Source organism: Scomber scombrus, chromosome 5 (assembly GCF_963691925.1).
Source record: "Scomber scombrus chromosome 5, fScoSco1.1, whole genome shotgun sequence".
Classification (NCBI taxonomy): domain Eukaryota; kingdom Metazoa; phylum Chordata; class Actinopteri; order Scombriformes; family Scombridae; genus Scomber; species Scomber scombrus.
Genome location: NC_084974.1, coordinates 20,784,906 through 20,805,341, shown reverse-complemented (window position 1 = coordinate 20,805,341; position 20,436 = coordinate 20,784,906). Strand labels below are relative to the sequence as shown.

Below are 20,436 nucleotides of genomic sequence, written 5' to 3'. Positions count from 1 at the left end.
AAAGGCCAGTGAGAGGCAGTGTGGTTATGATTATAGTAATCAACACCCTTGAGAACTGCTGTGTTCTCTGAACCTTTTCCTGCCTATTGAACAAGCATGCGCTAATGTGTTTCTAAAGAGAAACGGTAAAAATGTCTATTGACTTTGATGCGAGAAAAATGCATATAGAGAACTTAATCTGTTGCAACTCTAGTTCTTTTTTTCTCTAGCTGTAACTCATTAGCTCACAGACACTAGATTGAGTGTTTTTGAAAGGAGTTCATTTGATGGAAATGAAGGGTAATGAACCTTTGGCGAAGGCTAATCCACCCGCCTTCACATCAGTGATGTAGAGCTGCTGTACCCCGTCCTCCTCCACCACTGAAATTGAGAAACCTGGAGGAGGAAAAGGAGAGACGAGAAGAGGAGGAGGAGAGAGAGAAGGGGGACTCTGTTACATAAAACACATCATAGGGATTTGTGCAGAACAAATGGGAATGCGTCTGAAAAAAATCAGGTCAGGTATAGGTCAAAGAAAAGCAATTATTACACCCCTCAACAACAGCAACACATAAAATCTTTGACATTGACTTCATAACAGAATATTAACTGAAAACAAAAACATAATTATAATCATCAATCTAAAAGAAACCACACAGGATCATTTAAATGGGTCCTACCGTAACCAATCATGCAGGATACATCTCGGTCAAACTGGATTACTTTTGTTATTTTGGAGCAGAGCTCAATTTCTTTGTAAAGCTGTGAAAAACAAAAAAGAAGTTATTATATAAATCATGACACAATGGCCTACTTTATCTATATTCTGGTGGGTGGGTTATTGACAGCATGGAAAGAGAGCGTTCAGTTTTTGTATTCTTAAACAAAGCAGCCCAAATAGAGTCTTTATACTGAATAGTCTGTGATGTCTGAGTATATAATATAGATACAAAAGTCACAGCAGATATTATTTTTTAAGGCTCTCCATTAATAGATTTAGGTTTGGTGCATTGTCCTCCCTAGCAGGTGTTTCCACAGAGAAAACATAACATAGAAAGGGTAAAAACACAAGTGTATTAATAATTCACAACATATGATGCTCTTATGGTCTGTGGTTCCCATGTTCATTGCTATGCAATTACTTTTATTTTGTTAAAGATTTTTTTTGGCATTTGTTTTTTTTGGTTTTTTTTTAATGCTCAGACAGGAAATGACATACCAGGTCACACACATCCTCTTCTGGTTTGGGAATGTAGAATTGCACTTGGTTTTCAATCAGGAATTTGAGCCGTAAGTAATGCTTGGTTGAATCGAGCTGGTGAGCCTGTGTGATGAGGGCAAAAAGACAGAGGATTGTTTTTTTTAATCATGAACATGACAGCAGCTTATCCCAGACTCATTTCTGGCTGATAAAAATAAAAAAGATACACAAAGCTACTCAGCAAGCCCTTTACAATGACATAATTCAGAGCTTTCGGACTCAGCAATGATAGTATTTGCCGACCTAAATTGTGAAACCAGAAACACTGTCTGGTCTCTAATAACAAAACATCCTCTGCCTGTGTTTTCAGGTGTATATATCTTTACCATGCAGATGTCACTGTAGTGAAACATAAACCATGGATCAGGTGAAGTAATTTGAGGCTTGGTGTTGCTACCTTGCAGATGGTTTCCAGAACACACAGTGCTGATTCTCCTGGCTGGATGATGGTGAGTACAGGCTGGTCATTTGGCAAACAAACCCAGGAGGGAGTGAGGTGGTCAGGGACCCAGATGTCACTTTCTGTGCTGGGCCGTGGGAGGCTTTTCACAGTTCCATCCTCACTTTTCTGTGAATAGAGATGCATTAAAAAGGCTCAGTTAATTTGCTTTTAAGGTCAGAATTATTCTTATAGTGTAATCATGTTTTAGTGCAAAGTTTGATTGAACTATAATAGGTAATAGTTCCACTGTTATGTTTCAGTGATTCCCCCGAAGCAGTCTGCTCTGTATTACCACCCATTTAAACAATAGCCATACATTTTCCAATGAGTAAAGCTAATTATTGTACATGTGCCTTAGAGAAATGAAACAAAAAATGCAAACTATTGTAATGCCTAGGTAGCCATCATAGTGGTAACCTCAGGCACTTTGCTCTCCTGCTTATTAGGATAGACAGAGGGCTCAAATTTGAGTGACATTACTGTTGGTTAAAGATTTGTTAATAAGTTCCCACTCATGTTTGACCTCTCAGTTACATTAATGTGAACAAAGAATGAATAATTTCTCCTTACTGTGTGTTCCTTGGCAGGATCAACATATATACCATCTATGGGCTTTTTCACTTGCTCGTCACCATCAGCAAAGACCTGCAAAAACAAAAAGAAGGTAAAGTGGTCAAAACTCAAACAGAATTGTGCAAGATAAATGCTTAGGGAAGTGTGCGTTGACACATAAAAATCACTTTATATGACAGAGAAAAGCCTCAAAGACCTGGTTGATACTGGGATGGGCTTTTGTCTTTTTCTTTGAGGTAGTGTCTAGACCCCACAGGGAAGAGAACCTGCTCTTTCGCTTGCTGCAGGAGCGAGACATGGCCTGTGTCCGCCGTCTCACGCCAGTCTCCGTGCGAGCTGCCACCTGCAAAAACATCACAGCTCAGTAAGGGCTTACACTGATCAAAGGTATAGATTAAAATATATTTGACCTCTTATTACAAGAGCAATTGTTGCAACATATTTCAGCAAAAAAAGTGTTATGCAGAATATTTGAATGTGTAAGATCTCAATGTAGGTTAAGCAAAGAATAGCCAGTGACTAACATTAAGGGACACAAAACAAGAGAGTGACATTTAAAATTGTACAAAAACTATTAGTACATGTGACAAAAATATGTTAAAAAAATATTTTCCATGAGCATACAAAAAGATGAACAAGAGGCATTTCATCAGGCCATCGCTGTAAATAAGAATTTGTTCTTAACAGACTTGTCTGGTTTAATAAGATGATGAAAAAGGTTCACACTGGCCCATGTGTAATAAATAGATAACATACATATATAGAGCTGTCATGTCTATTTCACACATTAGCACTGCACACATGCAGATTTTTACACATCTTGGCATTTCTAGGCTACTCACCTGTGAAGAAGCAAGAGTCCAAGATTTTTATAAATAGGCTGAATTGGAACCAGCAGTGTGCATGAAGGAACTGGCATGCTCTAAACTTTACGCTGGCACTCATCCTGTCTGTTTTTGTTCTTTCAACTTTTCTCAGCCCTTTTTGGACATACTGTTGATACTGGTGTTCATGGAGGGAGTGAAGTGCAAATTAGAGAGGAGTGAAAGAGTAGGAAAGATAACGAAGAGGAGAGGAGAGCTGTTAGATGGTCTCTCTTTTGTTAGACATCCCACCCTGCTATCTGGCATCTAAAACACCCACCTGCTCTGCAACACAGCGTCGGTGGAAAGGAAAAAATACCTCACTGATCTGCAAACGTCTCTAAAAAAAAATCAAATAGATATTTTCCTGTACTACCCGTGCTTTTAGCTGTGAAGTACATAACCTCAGTCCAGTAGTGGGAGGCAAAAAACTGAACCAAAACCTCCCAAACAGGTGCCCTGTGTGAAATCAAGGCTACATACTACACATTTTAGTTTCTGGAATCAATTGCCCTGTCAGGAGAGGCACCAAGTGTACTCAGTGGTGCCTATTTGTATTTTGAGGTGGGTTTGAGTACATTTTTTTCTGGTTACAATCTAAGTGACTTGCTTTAAATAAAAGGGCAGGACTGTTTTTGAAGACAAATTCTAAGGCTGAAAGGTTATAGGTTTGATTCCTGCAACTTGAGTATTTATTTTTTTACGTTATTTTAACTTGCATTTGTAAAATTACCAGCAAAATGAATACAAATGTAAATGTGTCTATACTGTAGACCTGAGATTATGTATAAACACATTTACTGTGACAACACTGAAGTAATTTTATGGACATGAAGGAACAGAGCAATGATATTTACCAGTGCATGGAAGGAAGAGACTGAGAATATACCCAGTCGGCCCATTGCAAGCTTGGTGGGGCGAGAAGCGAAGGCCAGGAGGCGTTTAGGGTTAGGCAGCTCTCCTCCCTGCAGACTGGCCAGGTAGCACCTGAAGCGGAACAGATCCATGTGAAACTGCTCCAGGTTCTGCTCCCACAAGAAGATCTGCAGAAGGAGAGGGACACAACAAAACATCAAGGTGATTGTTCATCAAGGCTCTTGTTTTTCCAACTTCAGAGCAAGATGGAGCATCTCCACTCTTCCCCAGGAGCTATGTTACCACTACGCTGCGGGTGTTGCCAAGTTGTGATCCCTTTGCGTAATGGTTTGATTTTTAGTGGGGCAGTAGAGCAGGACATTGTGATTATTCACTGGACTGTCCCCTCCCAGTCACGGTCCTGCACTGGTGTTACGAAGAGGTGGCCAGCGCCATGGTGGAGGGCTCTGTATCACTGCCAAGTAGCGCAGAGACGAGAAAGAAACAATACTGCACATTCCACTGGCAGATAGAGGCTGGGAGCGTTTGAGCTTTCTAAGGAGCGGGCCTATATCTATTCAGTTCTGCACAATGTGAAACCTGACACTGCCAAACAGAACCGCTCCAACCAAGCACTACCCAACAAAGGCCATTTGATCTCCCTTCTGTGTAAACAGACCTATTAAAGACAAAATGTGCTTTTAAATTAATTGAGAGAATGGCAGACTATTGAATGGTGCCAACTTCATACTATGTTAAACCTAAAACTTAAAAGCAATCTGGTAGCTGATAGGTGTAATATCAGCAGCCTCTAGCGGGTGATGCCTCTAATATCTGTTTCTTGAATCCCATCTTCCCCTTTTCATTTTCTTAGTCCATTTTAGGCTTATGTTTCTTGCATTTGAACAACTCAGGGATACCAATATTGACATAACTGGTTGTATATGATACCTGTAATTAAGCAAACACTATATAACTGGAAGTCGTTCTGAAAATAATACTTGTTATTGTCACTGGAAATTTCTAAAATAGACCAGTATGAAAGGAAAACATTCAGTGCTCTCGCAGTTTGTTTCTGAGGTCAAGACGAAGTTGTACAACAGATATTTCGAGTTAACTTTTGTTCAGCCGTTGTGCCAACAGTCTGAGTGAGCGGCAGCAGTGGGCAGATGGACAGAGCTTTTAGGCTAATGTAATGCTCCTTGAGTTGTTTTTAAGCCACTTAACTAAGTAAAGACAAACCTTTTCCATGACCTATAAAAAAATCATCAATCTTGGCTTGTTATGTTTGCTCATCACCTCAGAAAAGTTAGACATAGGTAAATTGGTTGGTTTCCTCTCAAACTGGGACCCCTGTGAACACATTTGCATTGCAATCAGGGCTATTCTTCTAATGAAATGAACCACGAGTAAAAATTCTGCACGAAGAACTGACCCAATTTTACCCACTATCAGCCTTAATGTAAATATGACAAGACTTGAAAGCACTGCAGCAGATGTTTTTTTATCTTTTGTGAAAGCTGCTCTGCTCACTTTCTTACTGTATCATATTTTCTATGAATATTTTAAGCATTTTAGGTGTTCTTGTTACCCAATTGGTCAAATGTAATGTTCAGATATTAGTCTCACTAAAATAGTAATGTTTTATTGTATAAGGCTTACTCGAAAGCTCAAAAAAAGAGGGAAAAGGAAAGTAAAAATATAATCTGCAAAGAAAAGTGCTGATAAAATTTGAGTAAATGTAACTGCATCAGAAGCTCAAACTTTAACTTCATGCTAAAAAAGTTTCTATGACCTCAGAGAAACATTCAAATTCCTGTCATCACAGTCAGGATAATACTTCTTAAAACCCCAAATAACTGTCTGACATGAGGGAAATGAGGCAGCAGTGAGGAAGATAAAACCTACTTGATCCAGGATTGTCTTCCTTTTCTTGGTATCAGTGACGGCAGACAGTTGCATGTCTCCCATCTTCTTCATCTTCTCGTCCATGTCAATCTTCTGCTCCAGCTTCTTGAGTTCAGCACGGAGCAGCCGCACCGTGTCCTCTCTGTGGTGCTGGCGGGCGACAGCGGTGGCACACGCCGAGTGAATGGCTGTGATCCAGTTCTCCAGCTCTGTCTGGCTGCAGGTCTGCATGGGGACAGACAGCAAAAGATCAGAGGTTAAACAACACACCAGCTAGTTGGCATTCAAAACAAAGGCTGTTTATTAGCTTTTCCTGTGTTGATTCGCTGCTGTTTATAATAGCAAATCAGAATTGAAAATAGCAGGAAAGAAAACATTCTGTACATATAGGTCAAGGTAATACTTGCCGTTGGGAGACTGTGGCAATTATTCACAGACCAGGTGACATTTAAGCATTCTCTTACCTGGAACAAAAAGGCATCTCCTAGAGAATTGCTGAGACAGAACACAAAGTCCTTTTTTGGATGCTCTGGTACAGCCTGGACAATACTGTTCTCTACCCAGATGGCATGCTTTGGAATACTGTTGTTGTCAATCCCTGAACGGCCATCAGTCTCATAGAAGAACAGAGTGCACCCTGAGAAAAACAAGGTTTTCATTACTTATAAAATGCTCACTTTTACATTAAAACCAGCTTGCATCAATCTCAAGGAACTAACAATGATACTTCTGTTTTTTTTTTTTTAATGCCAGATTTACACTAGCAATTTAATTCTGCTCTCCAGTGGCCAATATTAAGAAGTGCAGCATGGCAAAGGAAGCCATCATGATCATTATAGTAGTGATTTGGTTTCAAACCCAGTCAAGTAGCATAACATGTGATAATGAGGCTCATAATGAGCTCAAATTAAAATTTGGTTTACTGGGCTTAATTGAAATAGACTAGATTTCAAGTATATTTGCATAAGATACTGTATGACAGCAAAAAAAAATCAAAAATCAAAAGTATGTGCTGTATTGAAAGAGTTGTGTTGATGCTGAGGTTATGGAATAAAGCATAAATGCTATGGACACACTGAGGGCAAAACAAACCTTTCAGAGACACCCAGTAACTCTTCCACTTGCGCCTCGTGGCTGACTCGACTTTCTTGTTCTTCTTATGTACAAGGAAGTTCTTGACAGCGAGCCGGCCTGCTTTGCGCACCATCCCCTGGGCAACACTGAGCAAAGGGTCAGACTGGTAGGCGGAACTCATAGTGCTCTGCTCGTCACTTAGAGCTGAACCCGCCTCCTCCAAGCTCTCAGTCTGGCAGGTGCTCATCTCCAGCTCTTGACGAAAGTTCTCATACACGCCCTGCACGCACTCGCTGGCCCCGCCACCACTGCTGCTGCCGCTGTCGCTGCCGGCAAACATGCTCCTGCCGGCCGCCGAGCACACGGAGAAGGAGGCTGACATGGTCTTGTAGCGTCTGGACTGGTGCTCTGCTTCCACTGTCACCCCATCGATACCACTGTCCTCGTACTCGCTGCCCTCCCCAGCAGTGACATCCTGCATCGGAGCAGAAGCACAAGACAGGTGAGATGGCATGGTAACCACAACTTTTTCATCACTAGGAGAACAGTCCTACGCTGAGTGACGACTACTCTCTCTCTGCAGATACAGGTTACAGCTGTTCTTCTGACTCAAACATGTTGAAAAAACTGACTACAGTAGCCTAACAAGAGAGTCCATGGGTTGCTTAGTCCTGAGGTTCTGCTCAAAACTAATTACTCACAGCAAATGTTCTGCTGTTGTATGAGTGCAGCCTGCCCTCCCTGTGGCACCACAGGGTCTGCCCTCTCCTACCCAAATGGCCAAAGGCTTCTGGGAGATGAAGGGGGTTTCACCGAACTCGGTATCTCCATCTGGTCACATGACCCAATCATGCGCTCCAAAGCTCCATTCACCATGGCTGACGGTGCCCCGTAGTGACAGGGCCACCATACACGTTTTACTGTTACACTCTTCCACAGGCCCCCCCGCATTATCATAACAAAAGACTCAGGCATTTCAAACAGGGAGTGACTTTAAGCTCTGCTCCCCCTCCCTCCATCGTAGTCTCCTCTCCCAAGAAAAACAACAGTTTCATCAGGAAAGAACACATCGCCAGCCTGACACAAGCTTTTTTTTTTTACACTTAAGCTGTTTCAGCAGCTTATTATCTGTGAGGTGAATGCAGCAGAGGAAATGCTCAGACACAATGGGAGGGGGGGGGGACTTGAATGAGAGGAGCTGTCTTAGTGGTGATGCCACCAGACTAAATTAAGATTCTGCACAGCTTTTCAAACTCTGTCCAAAAAGCACATACTAACTGTGCACAGCTTCAGTAGTTCAGGTCCCTGACATTTCAAAAACTCAAGAGAATATCAAACAAAACTTACTACATACATATATACATTAACACCAATGTCACGGATAGAGGAATTTGATATGTTTTCTATGATATGTTGTTGATATGCTTTCTATGAATTGTGCCATTTTTTCAATAAGTCTATTTGAATCAAATCAGTAATGTGAAAGATCAGCACAAATGTGAAATTGCTCTACATCTTACCTGTATTGTCTGTGCCCTCCTGCCCTGCATACTGGCACACATGGCAGCTTGGTGGCTGCTCAGGCCTTCAGAGAGGCAGTGGGAACGCCGGCAGGGAAGTGTGTATGCACCGTAGGTGTTCCCATCCTCCTCTGATGGCGAGAGCATCTTATCATCATCACCCTCCCTGATAGCCCTGTTGGCATCCCGCCACTTGGCATAACGGTCATGGGGTTGCCTGCAGGCAGAACTCTTCTGGCTGTACAGCTCGTCCAGGGAGTTTGCCCTGTCAGTGGAGTCTGTGGGGCTGGACTGCAGGTGTCCTTCGCAGTCAGTAAAATCCCTCTCATTAGCCGTGTCTATGATCTCCTCTGTGCTAGTCAGGTGCTCTTGGCTGAGGTCGGAAAGAGAAAACTCCAGGCTGTCATCTCGCCACATGTCTGCGGACTTAGATCTCTTCTTCTTAAAACTGACGGTCTCTTTGGAGCCGTCCCGAGTTTTCTGGAGGTAAGTTACCTCACCCGTGTACACGTCTTCGTCCTGCACCTCCTCTGCAGTGGGGCCAGGTAGAGTTATATGCATTGTATTCATGTGCACTGAGGGGTTGGCCAGGTCATTGTGAAAGGAAACAGGCCGCAGGTTCATGGCCACGCGGTCCACCCAAATGGGACTTCCAAAGTCAGGGAGGATATTTGTCTCATTGAAGGGTTCAAGGCCATGATCAGCCAGGGATTGTGGGATGCTGGGGGTGCTACTTGAGCGTGTGCTTGTCTCAGAGTTCCTGTGCTCTATTTTCCCTGATGAAGCATGTCGAGAGCGTCTGGATTGCTTGTTAGAGATTCGAAGAGACCGGGACATGTGCTTGCGTGACAAATAGCCATGTCCGTTACCGTAGAGGGCATGGTCCCCGCTCTGGCTCTCGACATTTCCCATGGTTCAGAGGCTGAAGAGAGGAAGACATAAAACTTATATATACTCCAAAAGAATATATAACCTATACAAAAATATAATGTGTTCATGTGGAAATGTGTCAACACACCAAACGACAGAACCATGCACGAATGTTGTATTACCTGCAGGATAGTAATGGTTTTTCTGGCATTTTGTTTGTCACTGGATCTTCAGATAGTATGGTCCTTCAGTTGCGGTTTTGATCCACAAAGCCCTGAAAACAGAAACATTCAAGAGAGAAATGATATCAATTATATGTTATCGTTAAGTACTAGCTCATGTTTAAAGATATCTGCAGCAGAAAATGGAAATGTAATGTGGTGTTTCTTGGGGCATTATGTAATGGTCAAAAAAGTTTTACACAAGGCTGAAGTTTGGTTTTGGGGGGGGTTTGCCAAAGAGCCTTGCTTATTTTAAGAGCATAACCCATGTGAAAAATGTATCCAGACAGCTTGAATAACACTTAGTTCTATTCATGATACAGAGATCATCAATTACTTTAAAACCCATTTGAGCATTCATAAACTAGAACTAGGATTCTGTTTTGAGATAATCACTGGTCCAAGAGTGTTTGACACAGCACATTGTACGCCTTCATCTTCAATTACTTTGTTTCACTGATCACAAAAGCCTTTCATTGCAACTTTTGATCTAACTTTTTTTTTTGCTGTAACCTCATTATAACTTCTGTATCTTTTCTTTTAACTTAAGTCTCTTTATGGAATTGCAAAATTACACAGATTTGGGAGGCAAAGACTTTCCCCTCAAACAACCCTGCAGCTGATCAGAAAAGGAGGTCAAAGAGTTGAAATAGGGGAAGCAGAGCAGTGGAGAAAATGTAACATGACCCTGATTTATTGTACGACTTGTTCATCACTCATGTTCCTAAAGAAAAGAAAAAAAAACACTGTTTTGTTCAAGCCAGCTAGAAAAACACCACCCTCAGTTTGACAGAGGAAATGATCCACTCAGCCCCTTTCAGCATGCACATGAGCTTGTGTGAAGTGGAGGGAACGTAATGACTATATGAGCGCTGTGACAGCCTGAGTGAACTTGAGTTATTCAGAGCTGAAGTGAACCACACCAACCTATCCATGCAGCATTGTTGTCATCTGTACCTTGCTACATTAATGGGGGCAGGGAGCAGGAGGGGGGGCCATAAGTTTTCACCATAGTGCACATTTGGACTCCATCTACCTGCCTTCAGGCTGGATGGCCTGCTCCAAAAAGGTCCTGTTCCAGGCCTGGGACCATCAACAGATGGGACAGAAGATTAACTAAACACATTGTTGGCTGTTGTTCCTCCTGATGTGCACTCCGCTCCTTTTAGGACAGACCCTTTGGGGGGTGCAGTGTTTTTGCGTGTATAGTTGATGCAGATGAGTGGGAGCCCAACCCTCTGCTACTGCATGCACTCAGGCTTACTGTGAAGAGGGCCGTTACGTAAACTGGAGCTGACCCCGTTTTCTACCTTATGTTACTCCCTTTCCCCTCTTCATTCTGCTCACTGCTCACCCCTCACTGGTACTGCAATGCACAATGTTTGATGTTGATGGTAGTCCATTTATTTTGTTATAAGCCAGCAGTTTATTGCATGTTACACTAAGTCCAAAATGGTAGGGGAAAAGAACAAAAACGACAAAGAGGAGGAACTGAGCTATGAAATATTACTCTCATTACAGCAAATATTCACCAAGGGATACAAACTTGCTTACAAAGACATTGCACCAAGGGCTTTAACTGGGCTTGTTTGTGGCCTTTCCAACACAGTATCCTTTATTTTTTCCCCATATGTGTTCGGTGAAAGTTTGATCACTCTGCAGATGTCATCAATGGCGGTAAAACAAAATGTCCAGTATATCTGAACCATGATAGCCACTCTGAAACTCTGTGATTTTAAGTCTTCATAAAACTGTACATACATTAAAATAAAACACTAGAATCTTAGTTCCAACAGTCATATGTTGTGAAATTGGCCAGAAATAAATTAAACTGTTTCAAGCAGAGATGAGGGGTTTAACTGGTATATGTAGGTTTTGCTGTAAAAATCCAAGGTCAATGCATAGTGGGTTGCCTAATTTGTTCAGGCCTAAAATCTGTGAGCCAGCTGGTCATCCAAAGCACCAAAATGAGCAAAAATATTAATCAAGACTAAGAGCCTACAGGCAGAGCTCTGTGAGATTGTATTTAGGTGCAGCAGTGCTTTGAGATAAATGCCAACACCAGCATGGTAAACAGGTGTAAGGTTTATCATGTTGTACCACTTTTGTATGCTAACATGCTACGCACAAATTACAACTGAGGCAGATGGCCATTTCATTCGTTTTTAGGGTATTTGATCAAAAACCATGTATTGGAGAAACTGACATTTTTGACCTGATGCATGATCAAAATTTTTATTTTAAGGGTGATATGAATATCATTTCACAATACTATAAAACAGGGAATCACCAAAGTCAGATTCCTCGTCTGGGACTATCTGTACAAAATGTAATGGCAATCCATCCAATAGTTAAAGATATTTGAGTCTGGAACAAAGTACTGGACCACAAGACAGACAAAGAAAAGTCCACAATTAATAAAAGGAGAGTGACGTAAAACTGTGAACAAAGTCAAACTATGCCTCACATTATACTCACATGACAATAGAAAAGTAGTCCACTCAGCCATTATCAAATTATCAAATACACAGGGACAAAACAGATTTAAATCTTGATCTCTCACAAGATCATTAGCTTGTACTAGCAGAAAGAGAGAACAGCTCACTTTACAGTAAAATCTTTTTTTGCTGTAGAGTGCATGATGAATCAGCAAGCTGCTTTCACCTCTTTCAAGGGGATGGCAGAACATTGATTCCCTCTGAACACAGTTATTTGCACCAAAGGTTTTAAGATGCCTGAATGCAGATAGTTAAGGCTGACTTGGAAAAACCATTACAATGAAAATGTACACATGAATAAGCACACATGTGCCAAAAATAAAGAAATACTAGAATAAAACATTTTACTACATTGAAGTTACCAGAATATCTTAATACATGGGTATAATGGCCTTGACTCCAGCACTATATTCTCTAAAGCTGCAATGCTGCTGGTGCACCAAATACATCACCAGCTCTTTATTAATACATGAGAAAGAAATGCAAGAGTTAGAAAAGATGTTCCACAGCACCAAGTCCCCAGGAACACTCAGTGGGTTCTTCTAGAAATACCCGCTAACACATTAACAACGATAGCATCCCTGTCTCCGTCGTGCTTCGTCACTATCACCCCTTCATACACAAATAAATAAACAGAAATAAATATTTATTTGTTGTTGGTAATTTGGCAGCGTGACAGAGTGAGGAACCAGGTAAGTGGGTCGCCTCATTTTCAGCGGATTGTGTGTGAAAGACCACAGGACTGCAGAAGTCTTAGAGGATTCATCTGTTACAACCCCTTAATGAAATACATAACCCCGGGAGATTCCAGCCACCCACAGATCAGAAAGAAGAATGGGTTTATTGTTACTCAAGATTAACAACACAACGACACAGACAAGCACAGAAATTCACCACAGCTAACACAATTTAAGATAGTTGTAAACAGTTAGTACATGATTCTAAAAAAAGAATCAGACTGCTTTTAAATTAAAAACAAAAAAATCTGATGCATTAGGGCATATCACCTTCATTTTGTCATAGTAATCCAGGGTTTGTTACAGAATAGATGCTTAAACAAAAAAACAAAAACACACTATTCGTGATATACTGTGTGATAAAGTCTTTTTTCTCTATCTCTTCTTTTACTGGCATCCATTTCATTTTTACTTAAAATGTATCATCCAACCCATCAGCTGTCAGGTGCAGGCCAGTAAAAATTATTAGTTAGTGTTGGATCCAGACTAATATGTCTTCTATTCTTGTGATGTTACAAATTGGGTAAATGTAAAAACACAGAGGTTTTAGGTTTGTTTCAGTCCACAGTGGACAAAATCTGGATTTATGGTAAGAAGGACGTCCCAAAAATACTATCTAGAATTTATCTTTAACATCTGCATGACAGTACTGAACCATAAATGTCACACATTCTGATTAATGCCAGAACCACTCTATTCCACAACAATATTGACGATATCTGATCCTGTTTTGGGGTCTCATGTTCAAATTTCCATTCCATGTGCCAGGAGATTTTGTCATCCCTAAAATATGTGACAGCTAGATTTAAGGTCTTTTTGTTATTAAAGACCACTTAAAAGGCCCAGCTTATATTTGACAAATACTTGGGCCTGTTAGAACAGGAACAAAGAAAAAATGTCCAAATACCCACCTGCTCTTCTTCTCCCTATGATCCCCAAGGACAAAAATGTCAAGTTGCCTGTAACGATGAAAATTCTTGCCCCATGGCCAAAATTTGAGTTATAGACTTTCAAAACAAGGTATAGCCTACAGTATGAAACACCTGGTCACACGTTCATATACACATATGCTCCATGTAAACTAACCACACTAATGTAATATACCAGACAAAGCTAAAGGTGTTGGGAATGACTTAGCTGCATAAATTGGACACAATGCCACAGATAAAAGTTGGGTTTAAAGTTGAGACAGTTTGATTTTAAATCCTCATATCTCTGTAACCCATGCAAACGCAATCCTTTCATTTAACCTAACTACACTGGTGAAAGGCAAGAATGCACTTGGCCAACTAGTTACAAGCTCCAACTCAAAACCCTGTAATCTGAACACTCAAGCCTCTAGAGATAATGACACAGGTAGCTGCATGGAGGAGGAGGGGGAGGGGGTTTATCACTGAAAAACGACACCCAGAACAGCTCACATTTCCCCACTGATACAGAGTCATATGTTTCTATGCAAATGGAAGTACCAAACAGCAAACTCTTGTTCTCTGACTCATTTTCAGCTCCCAAGAGTGTTCAACTGTATTCAGGATTCTGTTAGGCCAGGGGGGAAATTTAGCATCAGCAGAGCATGCATCCTCTTTCAAATGTTTCATGTCGGTGAGAAACATCATCAACACCAGAGGAACATTTACTTGGGAGGTTGATGAACAAAACACTTCCTCCAGTCTTCATTTATAGTAGCTCAAAATGAAAACTGTAGACAACTGTCATGTAGCCAAAGAGTATTCTTTTGAATTGGATCTGTAGCCCTAGAAACCCTGAATAGGAAACAGCTGGAAAGGAGGCTTTCAGTGATTATAAAAGCAGTTTGACTTGTTTTGAATAGCTTTGGGCCAAGTTGTGGCACAGAATGCATCAAGAAGCAAATGCCCTGCCAGTATTTGGCTCATCCAGCTGAGATTTGTACATTTTTCTTTTAAATTCATCTGTAGAAAATACAGTGATTGGAAAAACTGAACAAATAAAATAATATTGGTCCGGCTGCCATTGCTAATATTTTCACTTAAAGTTTTCCATTTTCAACAGCAAATCTGGCTTAAACAACTGAACTTATAAAAAGTTACTATCCTATATACCTATACCATAATAGCAGTAGCAGCAAGTGAATTAATAATAATTAATATTACATGAAAACCACTTTGAACAACATATTTCAGCATCAACAAAAACAGACGCCAATAAGCCGAGCCACCTAGTCACAGGTTGCAAATTGCAGAGTAGATTTTCATGTTTTAGAGGACGACTGCAAATGCTGCTGCTGTGCGTGACCTGTCTGACCTCGTCATGAGAGGCTCAGGTGGCACAGTGTTATAGGACTGTGTTAATGTAGGAGAGCAGCCTGTAGAAAAATGCCAGCACATATCAAGCAGAATAATGGCTGACGAAAAGCTTGTGTGAAACCAGGCAAGGCAGCAACCACTGCTGTTAAAGATGGATACTGTGGACAGATTATCAATTAGATGAATAATAATAAGTACAAAAGTATATTTTTTTATGCAAACTGACGCTTTACACCAGTGGACTTTGCACACTAGGCTAAGTAGGACATTTGTTTTTTATGCTTCAGGGTGTGAGGCCTAATATGGTGGAAGCGTTTGGTGTGTTAGTAGCCTGACATTATTTAAAACTGACAAGGGTTTCATTTGAGCTAAATTGTACATCCAAGTAGGCGTTAATGTCCCCAAGATGATGGGGATACTAAGTCTGGGGGTTGACATAAAGGAACATTTGCCTTGTATGCTCTCATCAAACTTTTCCAACTTTTTATAACAAATAGTTTTGAGCATAACAACATTTAGAGGCGTAACCAGGGTGTATCTTTTGGCACTTATTTTTAGCCTACTGTTGCTAGAAATATATTACTCAAAAACAACTTTTTGCAATCTCATCCCAGTTTACTGAACACATGCCTGTGTGAGGTGGCACTGCAGTGTCTGTTCACTTTAAAGTGTGTAAAACCATAAGCTTCAATTGCACAAAGGCTGGATATATCAATATCCTAGATTCTTTATTTTTTTGAAATAAATCCACAGGCTCCAATTGTGGAGCCTGTTGTTGAGCAGCAGCTGGTGTTATTTAGCCTGGTGTCACTATTGTCCCTGCCAGTGTTTTCTCTGGGGCACCACTGTGTGCAAAGGGTCACTGCTTCTGATGGTGTTAAAACTATGTGGGGGTTTGTCTACAGCAGATGCAGGTTTGGTGGTTTGTTCATTCTATAGGTTTAGGAACCTCTTTGGCCACAACATTAAAATGTATAGATATTTCTTCACTATATCTCTGTGTCTTGACTTTAGTTCTGGTACATATGTGTGAAATCAGCAGTAAGAATAGAAAGAATAAAAATGGAACCCAATATAATATAAAATCAATTCACTTAGACACAATGTTGAACACAACTATTGTTACATTGTTTTACTTACTTTTCAACACTGGCTGGAGACAGAAGATTTTAGGGTGTCATTTTGTGCCAGAGTACTTTCATCTTTATCACCAATGCCAGCAATTTGCTTGTCCAGAGGGTCACAACCTAAGTGCTATCTGACCACATCCTGCTTACAGCTCTTTAGCTCCTCATCGACAACCTTTGAAGTCCTTAAACAGCTGTTAATTGGCAGTATGCATAAGCCACAGACCACTGTTAAGACAAAAGGGGGGGGTGGGTACAGGTTGTGGTGATTCCTCTGACTTCACTTGTGTGGGGGAATGGATCTGTGTTGTTGTTGCTGTTTAATCTTTAATAGTGAGCAGGGGAATTTCTGTTAAAACTGCAATCTTCTTTATGCCACTTTAACTATTGTGGCATTGAAAATGGGTCAGTACATGTTTGGGTAGTCCATCAGGAGGAGAATGCTATGGCAATTATTACTTCCTCAAGAAAGGATGCAAATTAACCCTCTTTGGTGTGTCAGATAGATAAATGTAGGACCCCCTTAGGACGTTTGATCATTTGTGATTTGACAGAACAAAAGTAATTATTTTTAATATCTTAATGAAACCAAATGTCCAAAGTTAATTAACATATTCCAAATTATAGGGCTCTGATTTAACTGTTCATTCTCTCAACATGTAGAGTGATTATGGAGGACACTGTGTCAGAGCATCAATGATCCTTTACCCTTTGTTCCTTATAATTTCTTTTAGATCTGAAAATCTAATGTTAGAAATTTGTTAATCTATTCTCACTTATTTAAACAGATTTGGATCAAAGCGAAAGTAAATCCTTTACATTAAAAAAAAAAAAAAAGTCACTCAAACTTAACTCTCAATAAGAAAACTGAACCAAATGCTCCCCACCAGTGACAGCAGGATCACACAAGAATTCAAGATCAATACACAACAGTTTGTGACTGAAGTATTCATCTTGGAAGAGCATAAAAAAGGCTGCAGTCGCTTTGACAAAATATCACAACCACAATCACAAGAGACTTTCACAAGCTGACCTTCTCATTGCCTGTAACTGTCACTGTCAGTGAAAAGGTCTCCCGTGGCTACACGGAGCATCAACATTAGTCTGCCTTTACATGCTTCACATTCCTGACTTTTACAATTCGCACCCTCCACAAGCTGACTCCAAACACACCCAACAATTTTCCTCTCACACAAATGTGCTCGACAGTTTTATGATTATAGATTTGTGATCGACTGTGTCAATGCTGGGTTGCAGTGGTTACTATAATACTGTCTGGTGTTTTGTGGGGTTTATGTAATGGCAAACTGGTGCACGCATGCAACATTATCTACTGTGCACTGGTATTGGATGATGCAAGCTTTAATTAGATATGTATGCATGTGATTAAGTTGGAAGTCTTGGTGCCATTTTCTCCCAGAACTGCCTGTGTTTAATAGCTTTCTCATTGCGTCCTCCACTTGATGCAGGATAGGGTCTATATGATCTTTTAGGTGCAGATGAACAGAAAAAAAGTATACACTGCAATGGAAAACCTTGCAGAGAAACCACAATAGGAGAATTTCATATAAAGATAAAACATGTTTGCAATTGCATCTGTGCTCAAGTATACTCTATACATCGGAGGGTGTGCACCATTCATCCTTGGTCAGCACATTTCCACTCAGCCCAGCTGGAAGATGTTTGCATTTTATCTAAATCAAATGCCCTTTATTCAAAGAGCTTTTATTCAGTTATCCAGCAAAACAACAAAAACGTCACTGAATAGATGTTGATGTCTTCAGACCAGAAGCCAGTCCACTGCTGGGTAAGCCATTCACCTACCAATCTCAGTATGGCAGTGGACTTGTCTAGGCCTGAATGTCCCTTTCCTGGCAGCAGAATAAACACAATGCCAATGACAGAGAGGAGCTGCAATCCTGCATTGGAAATGTGTTTTCTAATCTGGTTCACTCAGGATCTTCATCCACTGAGGCAATCATTTGCTTCCAGGTCAGTGAGTGGGAATACCAAGCATGGCTTTGGTTTGAGTGTGCTCCTTTTATGTAGCACCACAAGTACAGGCACACAATCAAAAACACATCTGGGTCAACATCAAGGCCCATTTAAGTAAGTTTGATTCCAATATTAATGAGCAGGAAATAAACATTTTAGCATTTTAAACTTTTAATGTTCCAAATATATACTGAAGGAGGGAAAGCAATCCTTGCAGACTCAGATGATGAGATGAGAGCGCAGCAGCGTTCTTCAACTCCACATAAAGAACTAAGGTATAAAGTAAAATGGAGAAAAATGAAGTTTCCACATAAATGCTTTCAAAAATCAAGTGCAGGTCCTCTCTGGCTTCTCTTCTTTCACCAGTTATTCCCAATGTGTCCATCGTTTACATGCACTGAGGAGATTTGATCTAAACCATATCTGTGGACTGAACCCGTGGAGAAGTCACCCCTGAGCACTACCTCAACCGCAACACCCCTGGAGCTCCCAGCTCTCCACCGTGTTGCATTGTGCACTGAAGCAGAGCCGAGCTGGATCCCGACACACATGACTACACAAAGCTGGGTAGAAAATGTGTCCTCTTGCTCCAAGCAGTCCTGATAACAGTTTCCACTACAGGACTCTTTTATTGCCCTGTGGTAAAATGCCACTTAATTCACATTTAAGCTGGAGTCCACCACCTTCACCCATTTACCAGGTTTTGCATTTTGAAGGCCATGGAATAAACACTTAGGTTTGTACAAAGGTATCTAAATAGGAGGAGGACACTTGTACAAAGAACAGGCACACCCTACTAATGCAGAGCAAGATCATTTCATGTGTCTGCAGATCAAGTTAAATGTCAGCACATTGTACAGTTAGTGGTAATAATTAATTTCAGTTGCAAAATCAGCATTTCCTTTCTAATTGCTTCCATGCTGATGCATCGCTAGGGTTGGCCCATACCGATATCAAAATATCAATAAAGCCTTTACCTAGAAATTCACTAGCAATGTTGCTTTGACAGAAGAATTCACAGGTCACTATTCCACACATGTAGCTTTTAACAAGGTATCACAAATTTAACCCATATTTCATGACTGAAAAAATCCCACTTGATCTTAAATTTAAGTAACTGCAGTTCTAAAGCTCACTGTGTAAGACGGGTTTTGGTTTACTAGACTAATCATTTTACTGCAGATAAGGTTAGCTGGTACCCTTAACATCTAAAAGCCTAGCAGGAAGCAAAAGCTCAGTCAAACTTGCAAGTTAAGAGCACATCCCAGCAGCCGAGCAGTACCATGTAATCATGACAATCACATGGTATATCATAATATGTTTCTGTCTCTTTCTCCTTGTTTTCTGTTGTTTTAAGTATCAGATAAAATGAAAATACCTAAAAAAGTTATGGCTCTAATGTTGGAAACAGCTGTATCCTCTCTTCTTTGAAAAAAAACATCCAGAGAAAAACACATACAAATACATTACAAAAAACATGCCATATTCTTCCAGTAGAGCTTAGTAAGAGTTAATTCAGAGGCAGACCAAACATCCATGACTGATAATAATGTTTAACTGTAAGCAAAGAAAACATTTGGGAGCTGAAGCTCATGCAAGTCCACATGTTGAGATCGTGGAACGTGCATTTGAATGGTAACAAACTGGCATGCGCCTAAAGCAAAACAACTATACCATTAATGACTAAACCTAAAAACAGAGACACGTACAGGTGATTTGTAAGCCAAACAAAGAGCATTTATTCAATACCAGACTACTGGCTTTAATACTGACCACAGAATCATCCTATTTTAAGGCTCCAATATCCTGGGTGATAAAGATAACAGTTCCTCTCATTCATCACAGTTTTTTTAAGAGCATTTCTTTGGCTCTTTCCTGTGTAAAAATAACTGCAGCTGCAGGCCACACAACATATCCTTGAGGTGAACATGAATAAAAGTAACAAAATCCCAGAACAAAGTTAAGCAAAGTGCACTGGTTTGTGTGGTGTCGTATCAAGCAGAGTGACTATAAGACACTCACTGTAGAGCTGCATGTGCCGTCATGCTAAATTCTGCTACATATATAGTCTAACTTTTATAATAAGCTAAGTATCTGAAAGACCACCTGATCTCAGATGAACTCCGCTGGCTTCTAAGTCTACAATGTAACCTTTGTTCCACTGCACACTGTGCCTTTCAATTAAGGGAGGCTTATGACACAAAACCATGCAAACCAATCTGTGATTA

General features: G+C 40.6%; 1 protein-coding gene across 1 annotated transcript in view; it reads right to left on the bottom strand.

The window, feature by feature from the left end:
- The window catches only part of tiam1b (TIAM Rac1 associated GEF 1b), a 36,541-nt gene that overhangs the window by 14,836 nt on the left and 1,269 nt on the right, over positions 1 to 20,436 (bottom strand). Inside the window, exons 2-13 of the mRNA XM_062418870.1 lie at positions 9,528 to 9,619; positions 8,476 to 9,397; positions 6,974 to 7,430; positions 6,346 to 6,518; positions 5,882 to 6,106; positions 3,976 to 4,161; positions 2,452 to 2,598; positions 2,253 to 2,327; positions 1,638 to 1,808; positions 1,199 to 1,303; positions 660 to 741; positions 289 to 375 (exon numbers count right to left, since the gene is read on the bottom strand). Coding sequence (XP_062274854.1) covers positions 289 to 375; positions 660 to 741; positions 1,199 to 1,303; positions 1,638 to 1,808; positions 2,253 to 2,327; positions 2,452 to 2,598; positions 3,976 to 4,161; positions 5,882 to 6,106; positions 6,346 to 6,518; positions 6,974 to 7,430; positions 8,476 to 9,387 — 2,620 coding nt within the window. The 5' untranslated portion in view covers positions 9,388 to 9,397; positions 9,528 to 9,619. The remainder of the gene's footprint in view (positions 1 to 288; positions 376 to 659; positions 742 to 1,198; positions 1,304 to 1,637; positions 1,809 to 2,252; positions 2,328 to 2,451; positions 2,599 to 3,975; positions 4,162 to 5,881; positions 6,107 to 6,345; positions 6,519 to 6,973; positions 7,431 to 8,475; positions 9,398 to 9,527; positions 9,620 to 20,436) is intronic.